The sequence below is a fragment of the Falco naumanni genome, chromosome 14 (genome assembly GCF_017639655.2).
Source record: "Falco naumanni isolate bFalNau1 chromosome 14, bFalNau1.pat, whole genome shotgun sequence".
NCBI classification, from domain to species: domain Eukaryota; kingdom Metazoa; phylum Chordata; class Aves; order Falconiformes; family Falconidae; genus Falco; species Falco naumanni.
Window position 1 is genome coordinate 21,816,423 of NC_054067.1, and position 22,191 is coordinate 21,838,613.

The following is a 22,191-nucleotide window of genomic DNA, read 5'->3' on the forward strand; positions in this document are numbered from 1 at the left end:
GGGAGGAGTATGTATCATGGGGAAAGGAGCTGATGACCAGAATGCTGCTAGACCCTGGTGATTGCTGGCTGACAAGAGAGCCCTTGGAAAGCCACCATTTGTGCCCAGATTGGAGAGCTGCAACTGTCCTTGCTTGCTGATTTCTCCTTCCTCCCCATCCCTCTCCATCTCAGCTGTGCTGAGCTGCAGTCTCACAAAGTGGGCAGTGATAATGCCAAGCCTCTGACAGAACTGTTGACTAAGTACAGTTCTAGTCTAAGATCCAGTAAATTGAGCTGTCGTGAATGGCTACCTGAACTGAGATGTCCTCACACTAAATACTAATGTGTTTGGAGCTATTACATGGAGAAATACTGCTTTCTTTTTCACCCTGCTTTCATTGCAGGGTCACGATGATGAAGTTTTTGTTCTGGAGGCCCATCCGTTTGACCAAAGGATTGTACTTTCAGCGGGTCACGATGGAAATATTTTTGTTTGGGATATAGACAAAGGAACAAAAATTCGCAATTACTTTAACATGGTAAGAATGACCAGGGAAGGGTGTGTTGTTTGGGCGTTGTTTTTTTTTGTCACATTTGTGTAAAACTAATCTTGAGGCAAAAGCAGATTTCATTATATACCTATTGTGACCAATGGTACAATGGGATTGGGTGGAAAACTCCTACATATTAAAAAGGAAACTCTGTACCCTTCAGTAACCAATACCAAAGTATGGGTTTGCATATTGTAAGTGTGGCAGCAAATCTTTCATGGGATCTGTTACATCTGAATATTATTTATGTGCATGGTTATACCATACAGTAACTCCCAAGGTAGAGCAATGAAAGCCCCTAAGCCTGTGTGTTGCAGCACAATGCTGTGGTCTCGGAAGCAGTGCAATGGGCTTTGTGCTGCGTTTGGTTTAATATGCCTGGTGCCAGGCTTGTCGGTTTGGTTCCAGTGCTGAGCAAATGCAGCTGTACTGCTTCAGGACCTGAGCTAGCCTCCTGGCACTTGGGGCTGTGAGACCTGCTTGTACGGAGCCGATACATGTCTGAGAAAATTGGTGCAAGCTTGCGCTATATCTTCCATTAACATAAAGTGTAGACTTCTAGGTGATTGTTTTAGAACATACATTAGAAGTTGTACTGAAATTTCAGGACAGAGAAAATGCAAGGTTTTACTGCATTGTTCAGTTTAGCTTTGATAATTAAGTAGAAAAAAATGTAAGTGTAAATTGGTTTTGAGGGAGATGAGAAATGGCACAGAATTAGGATTAAATACTTGTTGGATCACAGGTAAAATTTTTGTAAGAATGCTTTTATAGGGAACGCATGATTGTGAAAGGAACGCTCTGTGATTCTATACAGATTGAGGGCCAAGGCCATGGAGCTGTTTTTGATTGCAAGTTCTCACCAGATGGACAGCATTTTGCCTGCACAGACTCTCATGGACATCTGCTACTATTTGGTTTTGGATGCAATAAATATTATGAAAAGGTGCGTTGAATAAATGTTAAACTCTTCTGTGTCTTGACCTGATTTTATCTTAGAAGTATTGGTGTTAGAGTTTATTCCGTTGCACTTCTCCAGACAAAACAGTAATTAGATCAAGAAGCAATTGCTGTTTGCCTAAATCAAAAAGACTTACACAGGAGAATCTCTAGACAAGGGAACAAAACATTAACTTCTATCTATTCACCTCTGCTGGCATATTTTACTATTGAATTTTTGCATCAGGCCTTGGTAATAAAACACATTTGTTGTAGGAATCTGTTCTCTGTCATAACATTTCTTCTGTTGATCCTAAGTGTAGGAGTTGTGGTTTATGGGTGTGGGAGCCATTCCAGAGCAGCAAGACAGCTGCAAATGGCCATTGATTTATTTATTAAATTGCTTTTCTTGCAGATTCCAGATCAGATGTTCTTCCATACGGACTACCGACCACTGATCCGTGATGCAAATAACTATGTGTTGGATGAACAGACTCAACAGGCTCCACATCTTATGCCTCCTCCATTCTTGGTGGATGTTGATGGAAATCCTCATCCCACGAGATTCCAGCGGCTGGTACCAGGGAGGGAAAATTGCAAGGATGAACAACTTATTCCTCAGCTGGGATATGTAGCTAATGGTATGCTGTCTAAAACTCACGCGTAATACATGTATTGCACAGTATTGAGTACCAGCTCAGTAGGATGGTACTGTAATATTTGTTTGTTTCAGTTGTCTTCTGAAACTGGTGCTTTAAATTCAGTATAGAGATAGATGAGGAGGTAGGGTGGCTTTATGGCTTAAAGGAATTGCATGGAATCAACTTGACTGGAGGCAAGACATGGAGACAGCGGTATTCCAAAATGTGTGGGCTTCTACCACACATACGGCAGCATGCTTGAAGAATTGTCCTGTTAACCTCGGTGTAACTGTGTGTGTGATTAAGAAAGCAGGAAGGCAAGAAAGACATTGAAAAAACAGCTTTTGTTTTTTAAAACAGGTTGGGTTTTTCTTGTAGATAGAAACATTTGCAAAATGCTGGTTTCCAGAAGAGGTCTTCCATTATTACCTATTGAAGCTTAATTTCTTTCTGCTGTTTCTAAGGGCTTGTGTTTATATTTCATGTGCGGTTTGTAATTTTAGGTTTTTGTTGTAACTTCTTTTTTAAATTTTGCCTCCATTTATAGCATGAGAGCAGAAGGCCAGCCTGGTCATCAGATGTTTTGCAGAGTGGATAAACAGTTGTGCACAATTCTAAATTTGATTGTTTCTGTGTGTTTAGTAAAACAGAAATTAATCATTTTATAAGCAGCTGTGGCTTTGTTCTTGTCAAGGTGATGGTGAAGTAGTTGAACAAGTCATTGGGCAGCAAACTAATGACCAGGATGAGAGTATCCTTGATGGAATGATCAGAGAGCTACAGCGGGAACAAGATCTGAGACTAATTAATGAAGGAGAAACTCTTCCAAACCCTCCACTCAATAGATCCCACTCTGTTAACGGAGGTAAGTGTCCCTTCATTGCCTCTGACATTTCTTTCAGTAAGGTACTAATCAAACGGTGTTAATGTAAACTCTGAGACTGGGTCTTTGAGGATGCTTTTCTTTCTTGTTACACACATTGTTAACCTTTGTGGTGCAGCTGGATGTTCTGTTGATGCTAGCAGAGAAATTAAAGGTTTAAGGTGCTGCGGGGGGCAGGCAATGCTATAACTGGGCTGTATCTGATTACCTAGAACTGTTACACATCATTGTTCCTGTTATAAGCCTTTTCTAAAAAATAAAGTTCGCTGTCTTGTCTTGATGTCAGTCATGCAGAGATGATACTTTGTAACTGCATCATGTCAGCATATAATTAGAGAATGTCAATGGAATACAATGTTGTGACAGGCTAATGGCTTCCTGTCGCAGCATAAATGCTAAGGCTGAGCATCAGTGTTTATAAAATAAACATGTCTACTCTGTCTTAGTGTTTCCTTAGAAAGCTTGAGATTATTCTCCTGGCAAGTGTTCTGCTACTGTGATTTTATTTTTAATACACAAACTGATTAAAAATTTAAAACAAACTCAATCAGATGTGAACAGCTGACTGAGTGCAGTTGATGTAGAAGAGCAGATGCTGTAGACTTGTGCTGCAAGTCATCCTGAGCTTTTAAAAAATTTACATCAGCTAATAAATTAGTTCTAGGTTAAATGACTGATTATACGTTTGAAACATTTCCTGGCAAAGCTCATTAGGATTGCTAGATTTGGAGTTACTTTTCTTTAAATTCAAGAAGGAATAGGAAAAATATTAGTGAAAAATGCTGAAAATACAGTTTTGCTTTGATCTAAATTTATATTGTCAAGAAGGTGTCTTAGAAGCCAGCTTCAACTACAAGAAGTCTTTTCTCCTTCTTATGATAGGTTGAAGTGTTGTGCAATCCCAGTTCTCAATTTTATTTCTATGTCCCTGTAGTTGTGTGAAAGGGAATTTCCAGATATGAGTGGCATAGAAATTAGTTACCTTATAGAACTTGCATTGGCCAGTAACTTTGCTACATGAACTGCCCATTTGTTTGAGTTAATTAGAGTCTGTATAAAGTACCTGACATTAAAATAGCCAAATGCTTTTTAATAGGTTTGCAAAACCATGAATGCAATATTATTCATGTGGTTAACCATATTTAAGCATGTACAAATTGTGTTGATGCATTCCCACATGATGAGATAAATGATGGCAGTGATTCCGATATTATCAGCTTTTTTTTTGTCTTACTCCCTCCTGAGTATGTAGCACTGTGTTGTGCCACCTGATGAATAGGCTAGAGCAGGAGCGGTGCTGGTGGCACAGTAGATAAGCATTACAAATACAGAACACATCGAGGCATATCAGAAACCTTAACCCTTGCAGCAGTCTATTATTTTACATGTCAACCTCATCTTTTCTTGTACTATAGAATTTAAGATTCATTTCAGAGCCTTTAAACAGTTGACAAGACTTTGATTTGAAGGTCACTCAACTGCCTTTAAAACTTTTCTTGTAGATCATATTCTTTGCTTGCCTCAGATACGTCAGCCACAGTGATGTTACAGTAGCATACACATCTGCAGTAGTCCAAGGCCGATGCACAGAAATGTTTATCTGGAGCAAAAGGCAAAGCCACTTAACATAGAAAAGTGGGTTTTACTGAAAAAAAAATAAATATCTCTGCACAGTTATTCAACTTTAAATTCTAGATTTTATTGATGGTTTATAGAAGTGAAAAAAAAATCCTTTTCTTCCTTAGCCCTTCGAAGTCCAGGTTTGGATGTTACATCTCCACCAAATGTTGGTCTGCGGAGAAGTGGTCAGATTGAAGGGGTCCGGCAAATGCATCACAATGCTCCCCGAAGCCAAATGGCAACGGAGAGAGATCTCATGGCATGGAGCAGGAGAGTGGTGGTGAATGAGCTTCCCCCAGGCATCAGCAAGTAAGACATAATTGGGACAGGAACAAAAGATTAAATTGTATAATGTTTAATGATTCTTCCATACACCTGTTTTGATTTTTAAAAAAAGATTTTTTAGAAATGTGTTGGCTTTTGGGGGTTGGTTGGTTCGTTTGTTTGTTTTGAAAGGTGGATGTTAGGGTTAGAGTGGTAGCCTCTGCTGGACAGTTGTGGATACTAATTCCTTCTCTTCACAATTGAATCTTTCTTTAGTAATTCAAATACCAGTTTTTCCTGAAGCTTTATTTTTTTAAAAAAATCTGAAAATAATTTTAATACATTTCCATTTACTTGAAAATAATTATGCATGCTAAAATAACAAGTTTGCTTCCTTAACTTATGATTCCAGGAGTGAACTGTGTGTGGATGCTGCTAGGTAGACTTGTTTCTTATAGCAAAGGAACCAGAAATATTTTAATGTGTATATTAATGAGACTGTCAAGTTATGGAATGATTTATTGAATATAATGGATGTTTCCTATATGTAATTAGGGTCCAGGAAGAATGTCGAGCTGCCAAAGGCGAAATTGAAATTAATTTATACACTGTTGAAAAGAAGAGAAAACCATCCCATACCTTACAGCGGGTGAGTTAATTCAGCAGAAGAGAGAGCCAAGGTGTGAAGCAGTTCTGAGCACTGAGCAAAAAAAAGAAAAAGAAAAAAACCCCAAACTGACTTTATTAAGTGATTTAGCAGATCAATAGTACTAATTGTTTCTCTGGCTCTCTGTCTTCCTTCTGTAGCTGTAATTTGTCTGTCTTTAATATGCAAGTAGCTGTGGTAAATCTCTATCCTTCAGTAGTGAGAAGATGCTGGGAAAGGAAAAGAGCAGAGCCACAGTGGGTGTTCAGTTTGACTTTTGGAAACTATGAGAAATATTAGAGGTGCCATGCTGATTTAAGTGACTAGCTTTTATGTTATCCAGACACTGCAGGTATTTTTTAGAAAAAATTCTATTTCTCCATAACTTCCTTTCTAAAGACTGCTACTTTAAAAAGTAGAATTGATACTGAACCGAAAACCCACACCTGCATGTGCACTGAAATGAACCGCAAGTGTGTAAAAGATCTTTTCAGTTCTAATTCTAGATTTCCTACTTGTCATTTGTAAGTGGGGTACAACATGTAGTCACTTCAATGAGGCACTCAGTTTAACTGTGTCATCAATTATTAAATTTCTAATCTGTTTCTTTTTGTCCCTCCTGTGCCGCAATAAAAGAATGATTACCAGCCAGGAAGTGGAAGGTCTTTGAGAAGAAACCAGCGCAAACGCCAGCATGCCTACCAGACACGCTCGACCATAGAACACAATCAGCAAGGAGCAAGTCAAAATGCGTGTGCACGGGAAGAAACAGACAGCTCCTCCGAGGTCTGAAACATCAAGCAGCAATTTTCAATAGGTCCCCTGCTCACAAATAGCATGGTTTGACAACAGATGTGCTGAGAGCACTGTTGCCATTAAGGCTCCAAGTTTCTCCGCATAGGAAGAAACACTCGGATCATTGAGTCTTCTTTTAGATCTGTGGTGTTACTGTAGTATGTTGATCTTGGAGAGTGAAGGATCAGTTACCTGAATGCCAGTACAGTATTCAAAACTAGCTTAGAATAGGTTAGCTATTTGTGGAAATCTGAAACACTTTCAGGTAAATTTAACTAGGTTGTGTTAAACCACTGGCTATTTTGGGATTTCATACAGCACACATATTCTAGGTCGTATTCGGTACTTCAGTTTCATCTACATTTGTAGACTGCTGTTGGAAGAGAATGAGTATTGATACTGGCAAGGGAAGGAAATATCGAAAAATATAAACTATACCAATTAGATATAACTTGTTCTCATTAAGGAAACATGCAAAGTGAAAAGAGACTGAACGTTGTCACTTTGTAAATGCATTGAACATACAGAACAGCTATGAAGCTGGTCACTTGAAACTAGAATTTATTAATCAAATGCTTAAATGACTACTCATTCCATGGTTCTAATACCATTAAAATTCACATCTCTTTCTGTAGGAATTATATAAGGATATAGTATAATATTAATTAAGATACAGAAAGATATTTTGGACTTACTTAAAGCTAAACCAGTCCTTAAATACAAAGCTTTCCTCAGGTGAGACAGCTCAAATAACTTGCTTGCAAGCAAAAATGATACAAGTTAAACTTGACCCAAAATGAAAGCTTTTGTTTTTAATACAGGAAGATGAGACTGTTGGCACAAGCGATGCATCTATGGATGACCCTGTGGCAGCCTGGCAAAGTGAAAGCAGTTCCAGGTAGCTTTACTGGTTTTAATTGTTGACATTAGTTTATTATATAATTTAAGTAAGACCATGTGATAGTATGACTACAAGTCAGTACACCTTGTGACAGATTGAAGCAAAGTGTTTAGTACACTTAGGTGGTTTAAAATGTTAACCAAGAAAATTTGTGGTGTCTGTGAAGACAAATACTTTTACATATTTGAATGACTCGGTAATTGTGGAAGTTTTTATAACAGCATTTAACAGAAAACCAGTGTGACAATTTCTTAGTTTTGAAGACTGACATTATTTCCAGTTCTTCATGAAGCATTTTGTGTGTGTGTGTGTGTGTGTGTGGTTTTTTTTATTTCAAAGTCAAGAACAGTTTTGAAAGACCATTTGTAAGAAAATCTTGCCTTTAATTAAGAACTGCTTGAAAAAATCAATGGCAGTTTGCCATATGCAATAGGAATACTGGTAGAAGTGCAGACATATCTTCTGGCCATACTTCAGCATTTCCTAATTTTTCTGTTTGTCAGTATGTATTCGTGTGCAATTTCTACAGTCTCTTTTCTTATTCTTAATGTTACGCTTTTAAGTCTGGAAGAGCCATGAGCTGATATAAATACACTATGTGTGTTATTTGGATATTAAAGAAGTCAGAGCTGTATTTTTAGAAGAGTACTCTGGCTTTCTAAGTTTTTCCTGCATTTTGTGCAGTCAGTTCTTACGAAGGCAGTCTGTGAATCAGTGAGATACTAATTTTTATACTAATTATCAGCCATAACTGTAGTTTTACCAATGAGTTTAAAAAATATATAATTTCTGAAATACACAGATTAGAGGACATTTAGGTTTTCTTTAAATTCATATGAGAATGAAATTTTGTGCTAATCCTGACAATCCTAAAACCTAACCGGAAGAGTAGGTTGAATGTTGGACCTTTCAGTCCATTATGTGAAAACCGAAGTGCTGTTTTCTTTCTTACAACTTTTTATTATCTACAGTGATTCATCAAGTGAATATTCTGACTGGACAGCAGATGCTGGAATTAATCTCCAGCCTCCAAAGAGACAAACCAGGCAGGCGGCTCGGAAAATCTGTAGTAGTTCTGAAGATGAAAATATGAAGGGAACAAAAGGACTGGAGCCAAAACGAAGGAAACTCAAGCAGCCTAGAAAAAAGGTCAGCATTTTTTATTTTTTTAATGTCTTTTTTACTTTATGAATGTAAGGTGTTTGTTTTTGAGGAGTTGTTTCAAAAGTGAAACTTTTCACAAACAAGTATATGGTAAGAAAGAACCTATAGATATCACAGTAATTGTAATACCAGTGGTACCAGCGTAATTTTTTTGTTTGTTTTGTTGCTTTGTGATGTAGATGTACTGCCGTGTTTCATGCAGGTGGTCCTCCATTACAAGTGGCATGTTTTCTCCCAGATTTATGCTCTTCACTGCAGTTAGATTTACTCCAAGGTGATTTTGTTGTAAAATTATAATGCATCTATATTGTAGCTGCATCGTCAGGTTTCTTTTTCCTAGTATTTTTTAAAGACGACATTTAGAATATTTCTAAAGAAATAGAATCTCTTTATTTATGAACATTTTAATCTTCTATTACACTTAAAACGAACATGTCTTATTCCTTACTATTTAGTTGAGGTTTTGGGAAGGTTGACATTCCAGCATTTGCTTTGCCTTACATCTAGTTAACTCCAATAATGGCTGTGTGATCAGTTTTTCATATGTTCTGCTATAGTAATTACAACTTACGTTCTAAATGTAATATATTTAAGAAACCAAGTGGACTGCTTTCAATGGAAGGTGAACCCAGTGAAGAATGGCTTGCTCCCCAGTGGATCTTGGATACTATACCCCGCCGCTCACCTTTTGTCCCACAAATGGGCGATGAGGTAATGAATGTAGCAATTATGAAATCTCTACCTAGGCTGATGAGCTTGTTTTGGTCAGGACTGTTATATCTAGCAATATTTTCAGTGGATTGTGCTCGAGATAGGCTGAGTTTTGATAACTTCTTTTTATTCTCAGGCAATCAGTTGTTTACAGATAGCTGTCCTGTGTATCTCTTTGTGCACATGTAACTTATTAGTAGCAGGAAGAATCAGTTGTGTATCTTCAGACAAACCTGCACACTTCGTAACGATTCCAAGTTTGACAGCATATAGCAGGTGCCACTCCAGGGGCTTCTTAAGAGGAGTGCCTTATAATGAAAAAAGAAGTGTGCTGTATCTTCTGAAAGGGATGATGCCTGGCGTGTTCATAGAAATTTTAGAATAAACAGGAAGAGAATGATCAGTAAAATAATTATTTTTTTTTTTTTTTTAAGATCATATACTTTAGGCAAGGCCATGAAGCTTATGTGCGGGCAGTAAGGAAAGCAAAAATTTATAGTATTAACATGCAAAAACAACCATGGAACAAAATGGAACTCAGGGTAAGTTAAATACTTCAAAGAGCTAAATGTCTCTGTAATGTTAAACTGACATTAAAAACCACTATGAAAAATGTGAAGAAAGCATTAATTTAAAATGTTAATATAAAAATTAAAATTGTAAATTTAAAAATTACTGTTTCCATTAACACAAAGCTTTACATCTGTTCAGTCCCGATAATAGGAAGTCAGAAGGATATTAAAGAATGTGAAAGTTTATCTAGTGTGGTATTCTTGTCTGATAGATTAAAAACCATGTAGAATATTAAATAAATAAAAAACCATCACAGTAGTTAAGCAGTGGAACAGGTTGCCCAGAGAGGGTGTGGAATCTCTACCTGTGAAGACTTCTCAGAGCTCAGTAGGGCAAGATCCGAGTTGCTTGATCGAAATTAGACACCAGCCCTGCCATAAGCAGGATTTTGGACTTGATGATTCTCAGAGGTCACTTTCAATCCAAATTATTTTATGACACTGTTGGGTTTTTTTCTCACCACTCATTAGTTCAGAACCCACCACTCAACAGTTGTTTATGGTTCTGCCAACACTCTACAATGACTGGAATGTCTAGGTTCTGTTTTATTGTTTTTAAAGCTGTGCTAAGAAGTAAGACATCATGGTGTGAAGACCTAAATGTATGCACATACTCTGTTAAACTGTGGATCTAGCTATGCATATAATTGCGTATGTTCTTAAACTCTTGGAAGGGCAAGACAGTACCTTCAAACATGTTTTTACAAAATAAGAGTATTATGAATTGCGTGGGTACATGCTAGGTGTACATATTTTGTTGATTTTACTTATCCTTTTGCTTTGAACCATGGAGTCTCCACAGTGTTACTGTATTTTTTTTCCTGCTTTACTCAGATTTCATACCAAGAGAAGAGCACATATCTGTGCTAATATTTGTAGATGTCTATGCCAGTGGTTCTATTAATGAAAATAATTGCTTTACTGGAAAATAGTCAGTTACTAGTCCTAGGTATTCAGTGATTCCAGCTGTAATCTTCAAAGGCGTCATCAGTTTATAAGGAAATAGCATTTCACTTAGGATAGAGAACTTACTAGCAGCTGGTGTTTGACAGGATGTGAACATAAAGGCTATTGTTGAATTTCCACTTTAAGAGGAAGAATTTCCTTTTATTTCCCATGTATGTTGCTGTGCAATTGTGAGAGGCCCTGGGTTCGGTCAAGTACAGCCTTTAGTGCCATCAGTGTGATTAAAACCAGAGTGGGTATGTTCCTTTGAAACTTAGTACAAAAGTTAAATAATTTGTGGGCATCCTGCTCACAAATCTACCAAGGAAATGAGGACCTTATATCTCTTTCCATTTTCTTTTTAAGGTGTCTGACTGATATTTCGTATTTGGGAAAGAAAAATTTTATGGGTGAAATTACCTGGGTTATGGAGTGGAAATTGGTTTTTAAGAATATGGTCCTTTAACATGGATGATTTTGTTGGTAGTGAGTTAAAATAATACTGTTCCATGCTTACTGATAAATAGGAACAAGAATTTGTGAAGACTGTAGGAATTAAATATGAAGTTGGGCCTCCTACGCTCTGCTGCTTGAAGCTTGCATTTCTAGATCCAATCACAGGCAAAATGACAGGAGAATCATTTTCCATAAAGTAAGTAACTGAAATGCTGAGGTTATTCTTCAAGAGATTTTCTTAAGAGTTTCAAAGCTTCCCCCGACCCTGCCCTTTCTTTTTTCTCTTGCAAGGCATAATTATGGTATTAATTAGTTATTACACCAAACTTGAAAACAAAATGCATGAAATTTTGTGTTTGGAGCCTGTCTGTGTTGTACCTATTTATGGGTAATAGGAGCAATTTTTTTGTCTGTTTCACGAAGGTACCATGATATGCCAGATGTTATTGACTTCCTCGTGCTGCATCAGTTTTATAATGAAGCCAAAGAAAGGAACTGGCAAATAGGTGACTGCTTTTTTTTCCCACTTCCATATGTTTCACAACATACCTGGAGCTGTTTAATAGGATATAGCGTCTTTATTACATGATGTAAAGGACTACCACACGTGATATTATAGCGATCATTGAAAACTTTTATTTGATGTTTGCTGCAATTTCTATAGCAGGAAAAAGAGAGAAATGAGATAAACTCTTACAAGGCCTGTGATAGCAGAAGAATCTACTGTTATATTGTGATTTGAGGCAGCTGTGACTAATCACTAGAGATGTGAAAGTCCTCCCTTTAGGGGAAAGACTTGATTCCTATAGTGCAAAATGCAAGAATTCAAGTAGTGTGTTTATGAAAGATGAAGCTGATTCTCTAAAAGAAAGTATTTAACAATTATTTGTGGTGGTGTTCTGCTGAATGCCATCTTTTTTTCTTATAGGGGATAGATTTCGCAGTATAATAGATGATGCTTGGTGGTTTGGAACTGTGGAGAGTCAGCAACCTTTCCAGGCAGAATACCCCGATAGTTCCTTCCAGTGCTACTGTGTTCAGTAAGTATTTGCATAGCTGATATATCACACATGTTTACATGCTCTAGGTCTCCTAGATGTTTGCATGCAACTTAAATGTGTACCTCAAGAACTAGGATCCTTTTTTCCATTTAAACACATAATCAGCCCCTTTGGTTTTATTTATTTAATTATGAACCTGTTCATAAAAGAGCACTTTTGGTGTAAACAGCAGTGCTGTGAGTATACAGGACATACAAGGGAAAAATAAGGAGGTGGATTGTAGCTAGTGACATATCTTGGTTTTAATAGGCATGACCTTTTTGATTTAAGTCTGGTAGAGAAAAGGTGTATTCTTATATTCAGCTCTAACTTAGGCATTGGAATGTGTGTTTTTTTTAATAGCTGGGACAATAATGAAAGAGAGAGGATGAGTCCATGGGACATGGAACCAATTCCAGAAGGAAGTAAGTGTGTGTTGAATTCATGTATGCGTACAATGTAAATAGTTTTTTTGCCACTGCTAGTACTTACTGTTGTTGAATTCTTGATATTTAGCTGCTTATCCGGAGGAGGTTGGTGCTGGAGTTCCTGTGACTCCAGATGAGCTGACAGCTCTTCTCTACAAACCCCAGGAAGGAGAATGGGGGGCCCATTCCAGAGATGAAGAATGTGAACGAGTAATCCGGGGGATTGAGCAACTTCTTTCCCTTGGTATGTTTGGAGAGAAAAGGTGGAAGGATTAAGAATATCAATGTGGTGGTGAAGAGTAGATAGGATGGAGCATCGGGCGTTGGTGTGGAGTATTTGAAATTTGCTCAACTAAATCATTGAAAAGAGTATATGAAATTTCATATGGTGTCTTTTTCAGTGATACTCCCTTTTTTCTGGGGCTTGACCTGCTTCTTTTCCAGTTAATAGAGGTTTTCAGTGGGTTATATCTAAATACAAATGAGCAAAACATTGAATTAAAGCCTTCAAAAAACAACCAACAAATCCTCACCAAACATCCTCGCCAACAAATACCTTGTAACTAGTTTGTGGCCATTTAATAGCATGACGTGATTTAAATTATATCCTGTATTTAAACACAGGCCTTGTCTGTATTCTTAGTTTATGTTGCTTGTTGCACTACTGCTGTTCTGAGTGCATATGCCATGTTGCTTTATAGCAATACACTTGGCTACTGGCATGCAAATCTTGGATGCATTAAACAAAAAACGTTTTTTCAAGGGTAGTTAACATGGTACAAAAGAAAGAATCCTACCCTTTGGGTAATGATGTATCCAGCTGTAGATCTGTTTTGCTTTTGCTGAATTCTTAGAAAGAAAGCCCAGAAACCATATAAGGAATCTAGTTATCTTATAACTTCTCTTCTGGTATTTTCTGAGCCATCTAAATTATTTTGATCTTTTACCTTTCAGACATTTCTAATCCCTTTGCTGTTCCGGTGGACCTTAGTGCCTATCCCATGTATTGCACTGTTGTTGCTTATCCAACAGACCTCGCCACAATCAGAAGGAGACTTGAAAACAGGTTTTATCGGTCAGTTGGGTTTTTATTTCTTTGTAATCTGCATTTACTGTAGCCCAATCGAGGACAATATGTTTAGCTGAACACTGTGTAATGCTGCTTCAGCAATATATTGCTTTAATAAGCCAACAGCATAAGGTCAGATTCTGTTTGGCCTTGGACAAATTGAGTCTTCCTGAATAATAATTTCCTTTGGCCACACTGTTAAGGCGAAAAAGCTGGTATATCTGGTTCTGGAGTGTCTCTTTTGTTTAACATACTGACCTTTACTCTCTGGAAGCACATTTGCTTCATCTGTATCTCTACTGCCTTTGAACCAGATGCTTTGCTTGTATTGCAGTTGCCAGAAGTGACCTAAATAGTGCTGTAAACTAGAAATCTCAGTTTTCCAGTTAACTTGGGGATGAATAATGTCCTGTTCTTTTGGGTTTTTTCTTTTTCTTTTTTTTTTTTTTTTTTCCCCTCTGAGGACCACTGTAGGTGGCTTTGTCTAAGGGGAGCAGTCAGTAGTCTTCTTCAGTAGGCTTGTTTCCACTTTTTGTTCCATTCGTTGCTGATTTGAAGAGGGACATCTCTTTTTTGCACGCAGCTGTTACGGTCTGGTGCATTGGGGCAGTCAGCAGTATGTGAGCAGAAATTACTTACCTTGGTCTTTAGCAGCCTGTTTCTCCTGGATCTGAATTACCTGATTCCTTTTTTTACTGAGGAATCCTACTGAACTCAAGGAAAATAATGTACATCTTCCTCTCCATCCCTTTCCTTTTTTTTTTTTTTTTTTTCAGGAGAATCTCTGCACTGATGTGGGAGGTACGATACATTGAGCATAATGCCAGGACTTTCAACGAGCCAGATAGTCCTATAGTCAAAGCAGCCAAAATAGTAACAGATGTCTTACTCCGCTTCATTGGGTAGGCATGGTTTTTTACTTTATAGACCTGACATCTTGAGTTTCTGAGATATTTGATTATGTATTTTGGCTTTTGTTACTGTCCTGCAGGGATCAGAGTTGTACTGATATATTAGAAATATATAACAAAGTGAAAGCAGAAGACCTAAGCAGTACTGACGAAGAAGAGGAGGTAAGAACATTAAGTCTGATTGTCAGAACTTCTTGCCTTTTTAAATTCAGCACTTGGAAGAAATTTGAGCAAATATTTTTGTTGAGTTTTTATTTCATGGGTAATTGCACTGAGATTTTGAGATGAGCCTATTTAGGCCATTCGTGCTGCTCACCTGGAACAATAAGCTCCCTTAAGTAAAAATGATTCTTGAAACTGCCTATCTTTAATCTTCTCTCAGTACATAGATGTTTTGTTATGTGAGGAAGTATTAGTTAAGTAGGGGAAGCTGGAGCTGTTACTCAGTCTGCCAAACCAGAAGGACAACAGCTCTCCTATTGTCAGCAAGGCAGCAGAGCTGGTTTTCTTGTGTAATTCGGTGTCATTTCCCGTCAGTTTACTGTGGAGCGAAATGACAGGTAGAAACCGGGTTACATATGACTTCCTTTAACTTTTTCTCTGTCCTTACACCTTCTCCCCTTTAATGCAGTTTGTAAACATTTTGAACTGTGCTGTAGTTTCTGTTGCAAAGTGACCTGTTATAACCTGTCGCATTGTTTTACTTTTTCAGTGTTGCTTTCTAATACATGAGCTAGCATAAGATTTAGTTAGGAGGTTTCTTCCCTCCTCCCTTCCCCAGGGTATACTTGGTTGTTGTAGTAGTTTTGAAATAGTGAAGTTAAGCCTAGTGCTACTTGAACATCTGTCTGCTTGTGGCTGGTGCCATAAGCTGGTCTTAGATTGAAGCCTTAAAATTGCATTGAAACTTAAAATCTATACTACAATGTAATAACGTATTTACTTTCATAAAACTGAAGTTATAACAGCATCTATTTTCACAGTCAATTAAAAGACTATTTTGAAGAAAATGAGAGATTTCTATGAATCACATAGCAGACCTGTTTTCCCAGCTGCGCCTTCTTGTGTTAGTTCTGAATCTCACCTGTTCCATGTTAAGCAGCGGTCAGAAGCATCCAAAATTGCTACTATATCGCTTTCCTTGATCTGGTTTGTAATATATTTTAAAATAAGAAAGAAATTGCTTTCAAATTCTCTGTAGGAATTTTCATGTCCTCTCAAAATTATTTATCTTTAATTACTGGTAGAAAGCTGCGCACAAAGGAGTTCTGTTGTCGTTTCTAAATCCAGGTTCTGAAAAGAGTATTACGTACACTTGATGTAAGGCACTATATGAAACCTCTATAAACTCAATACAGCTGCTCAGAACATGAACATTTAGGCAGGGGTATACAGCTCTGCAGTACTGGGACTTAGCTGAGTCCTGCGGGCTGAAGCTAAGCCATTCATATTTCTCACATGTTTATATATAATTTTTCTGGAAGCAAGTTTGGAAAAGAGATGAAACAGCTTACCCACCTTTGGTTTTTTAAGTTATGCAAGTTATAGTTTGAAACTAGTTTCTGTTTTGCTTGAACCATTCATTGCATTTGAGTAGTTTAAAATTGTGTTTGTTGTTGGCTGTCCGGTTTCTAACCCTTTTCCCATGGCTGAGCGTCCCTCCAAGCCCACGTGTGTAATCGTTACCTTTGCCTTTAGGTGGCAGAAGTAGATGTAGATTCAGACGCTCCAGGAACTTCCTCTGGAAAAAGACGAGTGAGTAGAGACGTTTCTGCTTGGTCTGGCTGGTGAAGGGAGACAGACCAGGGACTGAACCTCTCGTTTCGGGCTGGAATGGTTTGAATCTGTCAGCCGAGAGTCTGTAGGACTAGCGGTGTGAATGCAGTTGTATGCGTATGTATGTATGTGTTGGCAGACTAAGGAAGTTATTGTGCAGGAAAATTTACTGAATTGCTGAAGAATCTTTATTTTAATTATTACCATTATTTGATTTGAAAGATACCCAGAACAGATTCAGTTTTCTGTCAAATTTGGGTGAAAGCTGATAAAAATAGCAAGGCTGGATCTGAAATACTGTGTACCTCTCATGGGTTTGAATGTTTATATATTACCAGAAAAGACATATTTCTGCAATTTGCGTACGGCATATTGTTGTGCCATCAGCTATGCTTTAATCTTACAGAAATTCTGGTTTTAATTGTGGAAATCTGCTTTGAATGAGAACACTGCTAAATTAATAGGAACTTAAAGTGAAAAATTTGAATATTATGAAAAAATTATGAAATACATCTGTTTTGCTTCAGGTAAGACGGCGAATGAAAAGACAGCCCATGAAAGCAAGTCCCAATGCTTGGAAAGAGCAGTGCAAGCAGTTGTTAAACCTGATTTATGAAAGAGAGGACTCTGAGCCTTTTAGACAGCCAGTTGATCTCTTTTCCTATCCTGTAAGTGCAACTTCCATATTTCAAATTAAAAAAGCCTATTGTTCATCCTTTGGCAAAACATCCATGCTGGGCATGTTTCTAACCTCTCCCTTTATGAGCTGGAACACACCACGTTCTGCGCACTGGTGTTTTCAGAGAATTATCTGCAGTAACTCTCAAGTATAAATAATTACTTGAGCACCACTGTTGTGGATTAACACTTAGGTGTTTTTATTGCTGTAGGATTTGACAGCCTTTATTATTTTCCTTTGTATTCTTACAGGATTATCGAGATATTGTAGACACTCCTATGGACTTCAGCACTGTGAAAGAAACCTTGGAAGCAGGAAACTACACTAGTCCCTTGGAATTCTACAAAGATATTCGTTTAATATTCTGCAACTCTAAAGCTTACACTCCTAATAAAAAGTCTCGAGTAAGTAATAACTGTTAATGACTTCTTTACAAAGACCCTGGGCCTACATGAATACAGTGTGTGAAATAAGGACTGTATCTGAAGAGCAAAGCGCTGCACTGTGAAATAAAAATACGTAGTATATGTCAATTCTGGGACCTGGGGTTATAGATTTACTTTTTTCTGCTCATGCAGATTACTTCTGAATTTAATTTTCATCTGAACTTTCTGAACTTAAAGCTTCTGAGAGGCTGTATGGTTATTGTTGCAACTGTTTCTTCAAATATTTGTAGTGGAAAACTGAACACCAGTTGCTTTCATTTTTTCAATAACCTGTTTCTGGAAACGAGGCTATCAGCTTGATGACTGCATGCATATATACATATATATATTATTTTTTTAAAAAAAGGTTCTTTTAAAAATCTACTATTAATGTAACTATTATGCAGTATTTCTACTAGCTGAGGAGATAAGAACATTATGATACTTAATTTTTTTCTAGTTGACTTAGTATACTTGGCAGGATGTTAGCACAATGTTGCCTGTGTTTCGCAGGTGCTAATCTTGCTTTTTCCCGCATGCAGGAATAGGAGTCTACTTAGGCAGAAAAAATGGATTGGATTGGAGCCCTAAACAGGATATGGCAAGAGGGAAAGAGAAGTTCAAAATGTTAGAATATAGATATTTGTGTAAAAGCTAGGTAAAATCACTGTTAAGTGTATGACTTGATCATGTAAACATGGCTATGTTTGGTATGTGTTCCTGTGCAGTACGTTGCCTGTGGGCTTTCCCTAAACTGCTAAATGTCCAAACGATACTAAAATTTTCAAATGCTTTAATGATATATTGGTTATGCTCCGAAAATCACAAGTTGGCATGAGGACACAGATGCAGTTTTTACCACTGTTGATGCAAAATAGAATTTGAGTGGTTTACATCTTCATAAAATACAAGTAGACAGAATTTTGACCATGTTTCCAGGCATTAAACTGTAGCGACCTTATTATTATAACGAAAAGCTGCATATTCAATGAAGTGCTTAAGTTGTGACAAAATCACGTGACTGAACCATGTCATTTAGCATAGATAAGAGTGCTGGTCACAAAGCTGCCTAGTGTTTCTTCTGTAGAAACAGGAGCACTTATAAGTGATTAAGAAATGCATGCCATTTGGGAGTAGCCTGAGATACTGTTACTTAAAGCACAATAATACGTAGAATTTAATATTACTGTAAAATTGTCATGTGGCACCTAACATGGTGTGACACAGGACTGCATGATGCTAGGTGCTGTCAGGCAGGAGAAGGAGCAGAGTGTGCTCCAAAGAGCTCTCAGTGCATGTGTAAATGGTGCTGGATGGGAGGAAGCAGGAGGTTGTGTGACCTTACTTGTCGCTTGAGGAGTAAGTCTTAGCTCGTCAGTGGAATAACAACTGCTGTGTTTTATGTAAGCAGGACCATGAGAGTAAGCTTGAAGTAGGATATTGCTGTGAGAGAGGGGAGCTCCCGCCGAGCGTTAGTGAGGGAAGGCACAAAGTTGCCATCGCTGAAGGTAGATTGAACTCTTGGTGTTGAATAAGGGCTGAAAGGGGGGCTGCAGACAAGTGCTGAAGATAAAGACCGGTAACTTTTGCTCACTTGAATAGCAGGGAAATCAATAGAGGATTGAACGAGGCAAGTGATTTGATGGTATTTTATGTGTGCTTGACATCAGAGTAATCTTGGTGAGTTATTTACTGCTGCATGCTCCCTGGGAACTTCCCTGTGTATTAATAACTGAACAGCTTGTGAGTCAACTCCCAAATTACTTTAATAGAGTGGCCCATCAATATCCATTTGCTTAAATACTGTTTAGTGCCTCAGTGAGGTGATCCTTGATCCTTGGTGGAGGGTTGGGGCACACAGCTGGGCCTCCTGCCACTGCAGGTTTGTCTACTGCCAAATGTGTGCCCACAACCTGAGGTTTTCTAGCCCATTTTGCTATCTTTGCAACAGCATCCTGAATGGAGGCAAGAAGGGCAGGCTGCTACATACCAGAGCTAAGGAAAAAAACATTGCTAAAATACAAGGGTCTGGGCAAAAAAATTAAGTTATATGAATGTAAAGAAAACTCTGCATCGAAGAGATTTTGTATTCAGATTGCCAAAAGTGGAAAGAGCGAGTATAAGACGATGATAACATCTTCTTGATAGTGTTTACATAATTTTCAGAAGGGGATAGGTGTGAGTAAGGAACCAAGAGCTTTGTTTTGTATGTTGAATTTGAACTATTAGTTTGTCATAACTCAAAACACATCCAAGGTAAAATCTTGAAGGGAAGTAAATGCAGTCTGAAACACGGAGACTGAGTTTGTGGATGAGGCTACACAGAGGCAAGGCCTAGAAAAAGAGGACAGGAAAATGGTTTAAGGATTTTGACATCTGGCTTACGGAAATGAGGAGTGAGGACATATTAGTTGGCTTCTGTGTGCACCTCTGTAGAGGTGGTGTAAGGACTCATCACTAGGGAATGAAAGCAAAAAGCAAAGGTGAGGGAGCAGCAAAGTTCGGTTGTTTTTCAGTTGCTATTTCAGGTTATCTTGTGGTGTGCTTCCATTCTTTGTGGAAATTAAAAAAAGGAGGCTATATTTCAGTAATCTAGATAATAATCTTCCTTTATCTCTGTAAATATCTTGTACTGTGGGTATTTAAATTCTTTTATGAAAATACTTTTGGTGAGAATACGCACATGCCGTGGAAGGAAATTATCTGTAAAGAACCTTGTAGTTGAATGTCCCCATGAATTTTTCTTTTGTGCTACAAAATCTGGGCATCTGTGATTTTTATCTTTTTTTGCTGATTGATCTTCTAGTTACCTTCTAATAAGTATGACTGTGCTTTCTCACCTCAGATTTACAGCATGACACTTCGACTATCTGCCTTATTTGAAAATCATATGAAAAATATCATCTCTGAGTATAAGTCAGCAATGCAGTGTCAGAAGAGGAGAAGGCCACGGTACCGAAAACGGCTAAGAAGCAGTAGCAGTTCACCCTCAACTAGCAGAGCATCTAGGTAATGTGATGGTAGTGAGACTTGCTGTCAGTGTCATTTGAGATGACAGTGGTAGACATGCCTTCATGAGTAAGCAACAGTGTTGCACATTTCCTAATGCAGTTGCTCTTTTGGGTGATAAAATCCAAATTCCATACTCAATTTGTATGTATTACAAGAATGTGCATAATTCTTGTAAGTAAAAACCATATAATTAGAAGTATTCCCTCTGGAGGAAATGGAAGACCAAGTTTCTTTTTGCCTTTGTTTAGTAACAGTTGAAAAAGGCGTTGTATAACACTTTCCTGACTTCTGTATGTTACATTATCTAGGTAAACTCAGTTGTGTTTTTTTTAAAGGTGAGATTAGAATCTGGTTCTTGCAAACTTACGTGCCTTTAGCAAACAGAATGATATTGTAACTATTTTTATTGTTTACTACATCTGTACAAGCCCTGGGAAAATGACATCATTTGCGTTATGCATTTGCTGCAGAGAACAAGGCACTTTGCAGGGGAAATTAGTTTTGTGTTTTGAGTCTTTTCGTGCTAACAGTTTTATCTCTTTGGGATATTTTGTGTCTTTAGCCCAAAAGGGAAACAGAAGCAAATGAAGATTCAACCTAAACCCAACCAGAATACCTCACTGCCTTTGACTAGGACTAGTTCCTCAGTTTCATCTCATGGTGAGAAGAAATTTTCTAAAATGCATCCTTCCTCTTGCAGCAACTCGTATGTGCAGATTAAAGCTTATATTCATGAGGCACATCCAACACTTGCCTGTTGAAAGAGCAAGTAGCAATGTCAGGGAAATATGTTGTCTGTAGATTGCGTTAGCTGAACCTGGCCCTCCAGCTATTGGTAGGTTATTGCTAAGGGTCAGAGAATAGGGAACCTGGGTCTGTCCTTGGTAAGAATTAATCTAGTGACAAGAGCTTGGAATTCCTGTATGCTGGCTTCTCTCATGCAGCAATTACACCCTGGAGGAATCTGTCTCTTCATGATGGCAGAGGCAGCTTGGTGAGATTTAACCTCCTGACTTGGGTTGCTAACTCAGATGAACCAAAACCTCCCCAGAATGCCTTCCATTACAACCCTGTAAACGGAGGATAAAAATTACTCTGTCACATTAGCGGTGTCCTCTCTAAAGTTTCAGATACAGCAGAAGAACCTCTGGGTTCAGCCACTGGTGAAGAGATGGAAGGTCAGCCATCCTCCTCAGGCTCAAATGCACAGAACCGAAGTGGAAATACCATTGATCCAGGGAAAAGTAGACCAATTAGGAGTAAATCTACACCAGTGAAACAAGGTGAGAAAAAACATGTATTCTGTTATCTGAATGACTGGTTTCACTAGAAATGAAAGGTGTTGCTTCTGTCTGATGCTAATGATATTCTTCCCTGAGCCTAGCATTATACTGTATTCCCAAGCCATACTAAAGAACTGAATTTACCTTATTCCTTACAGTTCTGTGGTCTCCTGCCTGAAGCATGGCATGCACATGATGCCACATGCACTTCAGTGAGGTTCTTTAAAATTTCTCCAGATGGAAAAACTTGATTGCTGTTAAACTAATTCAGAGTAACAGTTCCTTCAGGAGTTACAAAAAGCAAATCAAATCAAAAAGGATCCCCACTCCAAAACCTTGTCCTTTTATTAATCAAGTTGAAACGAAAGATGGAAAAAGTTTTAAAAAACTTTAAGTGTTTATATCATAATCAAGACTCAGTGGTTGTGATTAGACGTAAAACACTTTGGAAACTGTGGTATTTTGTCTCTGGGACATGTTAATCAGACTTTCCACTGAG

General features: G+C 37.9%; 1 protein-coding gene across 1 annotated transcript in view; it reads left to right on the forward strand.

Moving 5' to 3' along the window:
* The window catches only part of BRWD3 (bromodomain and WD repeat domain containing 3), a 61,230-nt gene that overhangs the window by 32,859 nt on the left and 6,180 nt on the right, over positions 1-22,191 (forward strand). Inside the window, exons 15-39 of the mRNA XM_040613932.1 lie at positions 386-520; positions 1,350-1,478; positions 1,887-2,112; positions 2,807-2,977; positions 4,741-4,924; positions 5,435-5,528; positions 6,162-6,311; positions 7,142-7,218; positions 8,193-8,370; positions 8,980-9,096; positions 9,531-9,638; positions 11,141-11,265; positions 11,493-11,575; positions 11,998-12,109; positions 12,473-12,534; positions 12,626-12,781; positions 13,492-13,612; positions 14,383-14,508; positions 14,598-14,679; positions 16,216-16,272; positions 16,821-16,961; positions 17,224-17,376; positions 20,243-20,406; positions 20,972-21,069; positions 21,534-21,692. Coding sequence (XP_040469866.1) covers positions 386-520; positions 1,350-1,478; positions 1,887-2,112; positions 2,807-2,977; positions 4,741-4,924; positions 5,435-5,528; positions 6,162-6,311; positions 7,142-7,218; positions 8,193-8,370; positions 8,980-9,096; positions 9,531-9,638; positions 11,141-11,265; positions 11,493-11,575; positions 11,998-12,109; positions 12,473-12,534; positions 12,626-12,781; positions 13,492-13,612; positions 14,383-14,508; positions 14,598-14,679; positions 16,216-16,272; positions 16,821-16,961; positions 17,224-17,376; positions 20,243-20,406; positions 20,972-21,069; positions 21,534-21,692 — 3,208 coding nt within the window. The remainder of the gene's footprint in view (positions 1-385; positions 521-1,349; positions 1,479-1,886; positions 2,113-2,806; positions 2,978-4,740; positions 4,925-5,434; positions 5,529-6,161; positions 6,312-7,141; positions 7,219-8,192; positions 8,371-8,979; positions 9,097-9,530; positions 9,639-11,140; positions 11,266-11,492; positions 11,576-11,997; positions 12,110-12,472; positions 12,535-12,625; positions 12,782-13,491; positions 13,613-14,382; positions 14,509-14,597; positions 14,680-16,215; positions 16,273-16,820; positions 16,962-17,223; positions 17,377-20,242; positions 20,407-20,971; positions 21,070-21,533; positions 21,693-22,191) is intronic.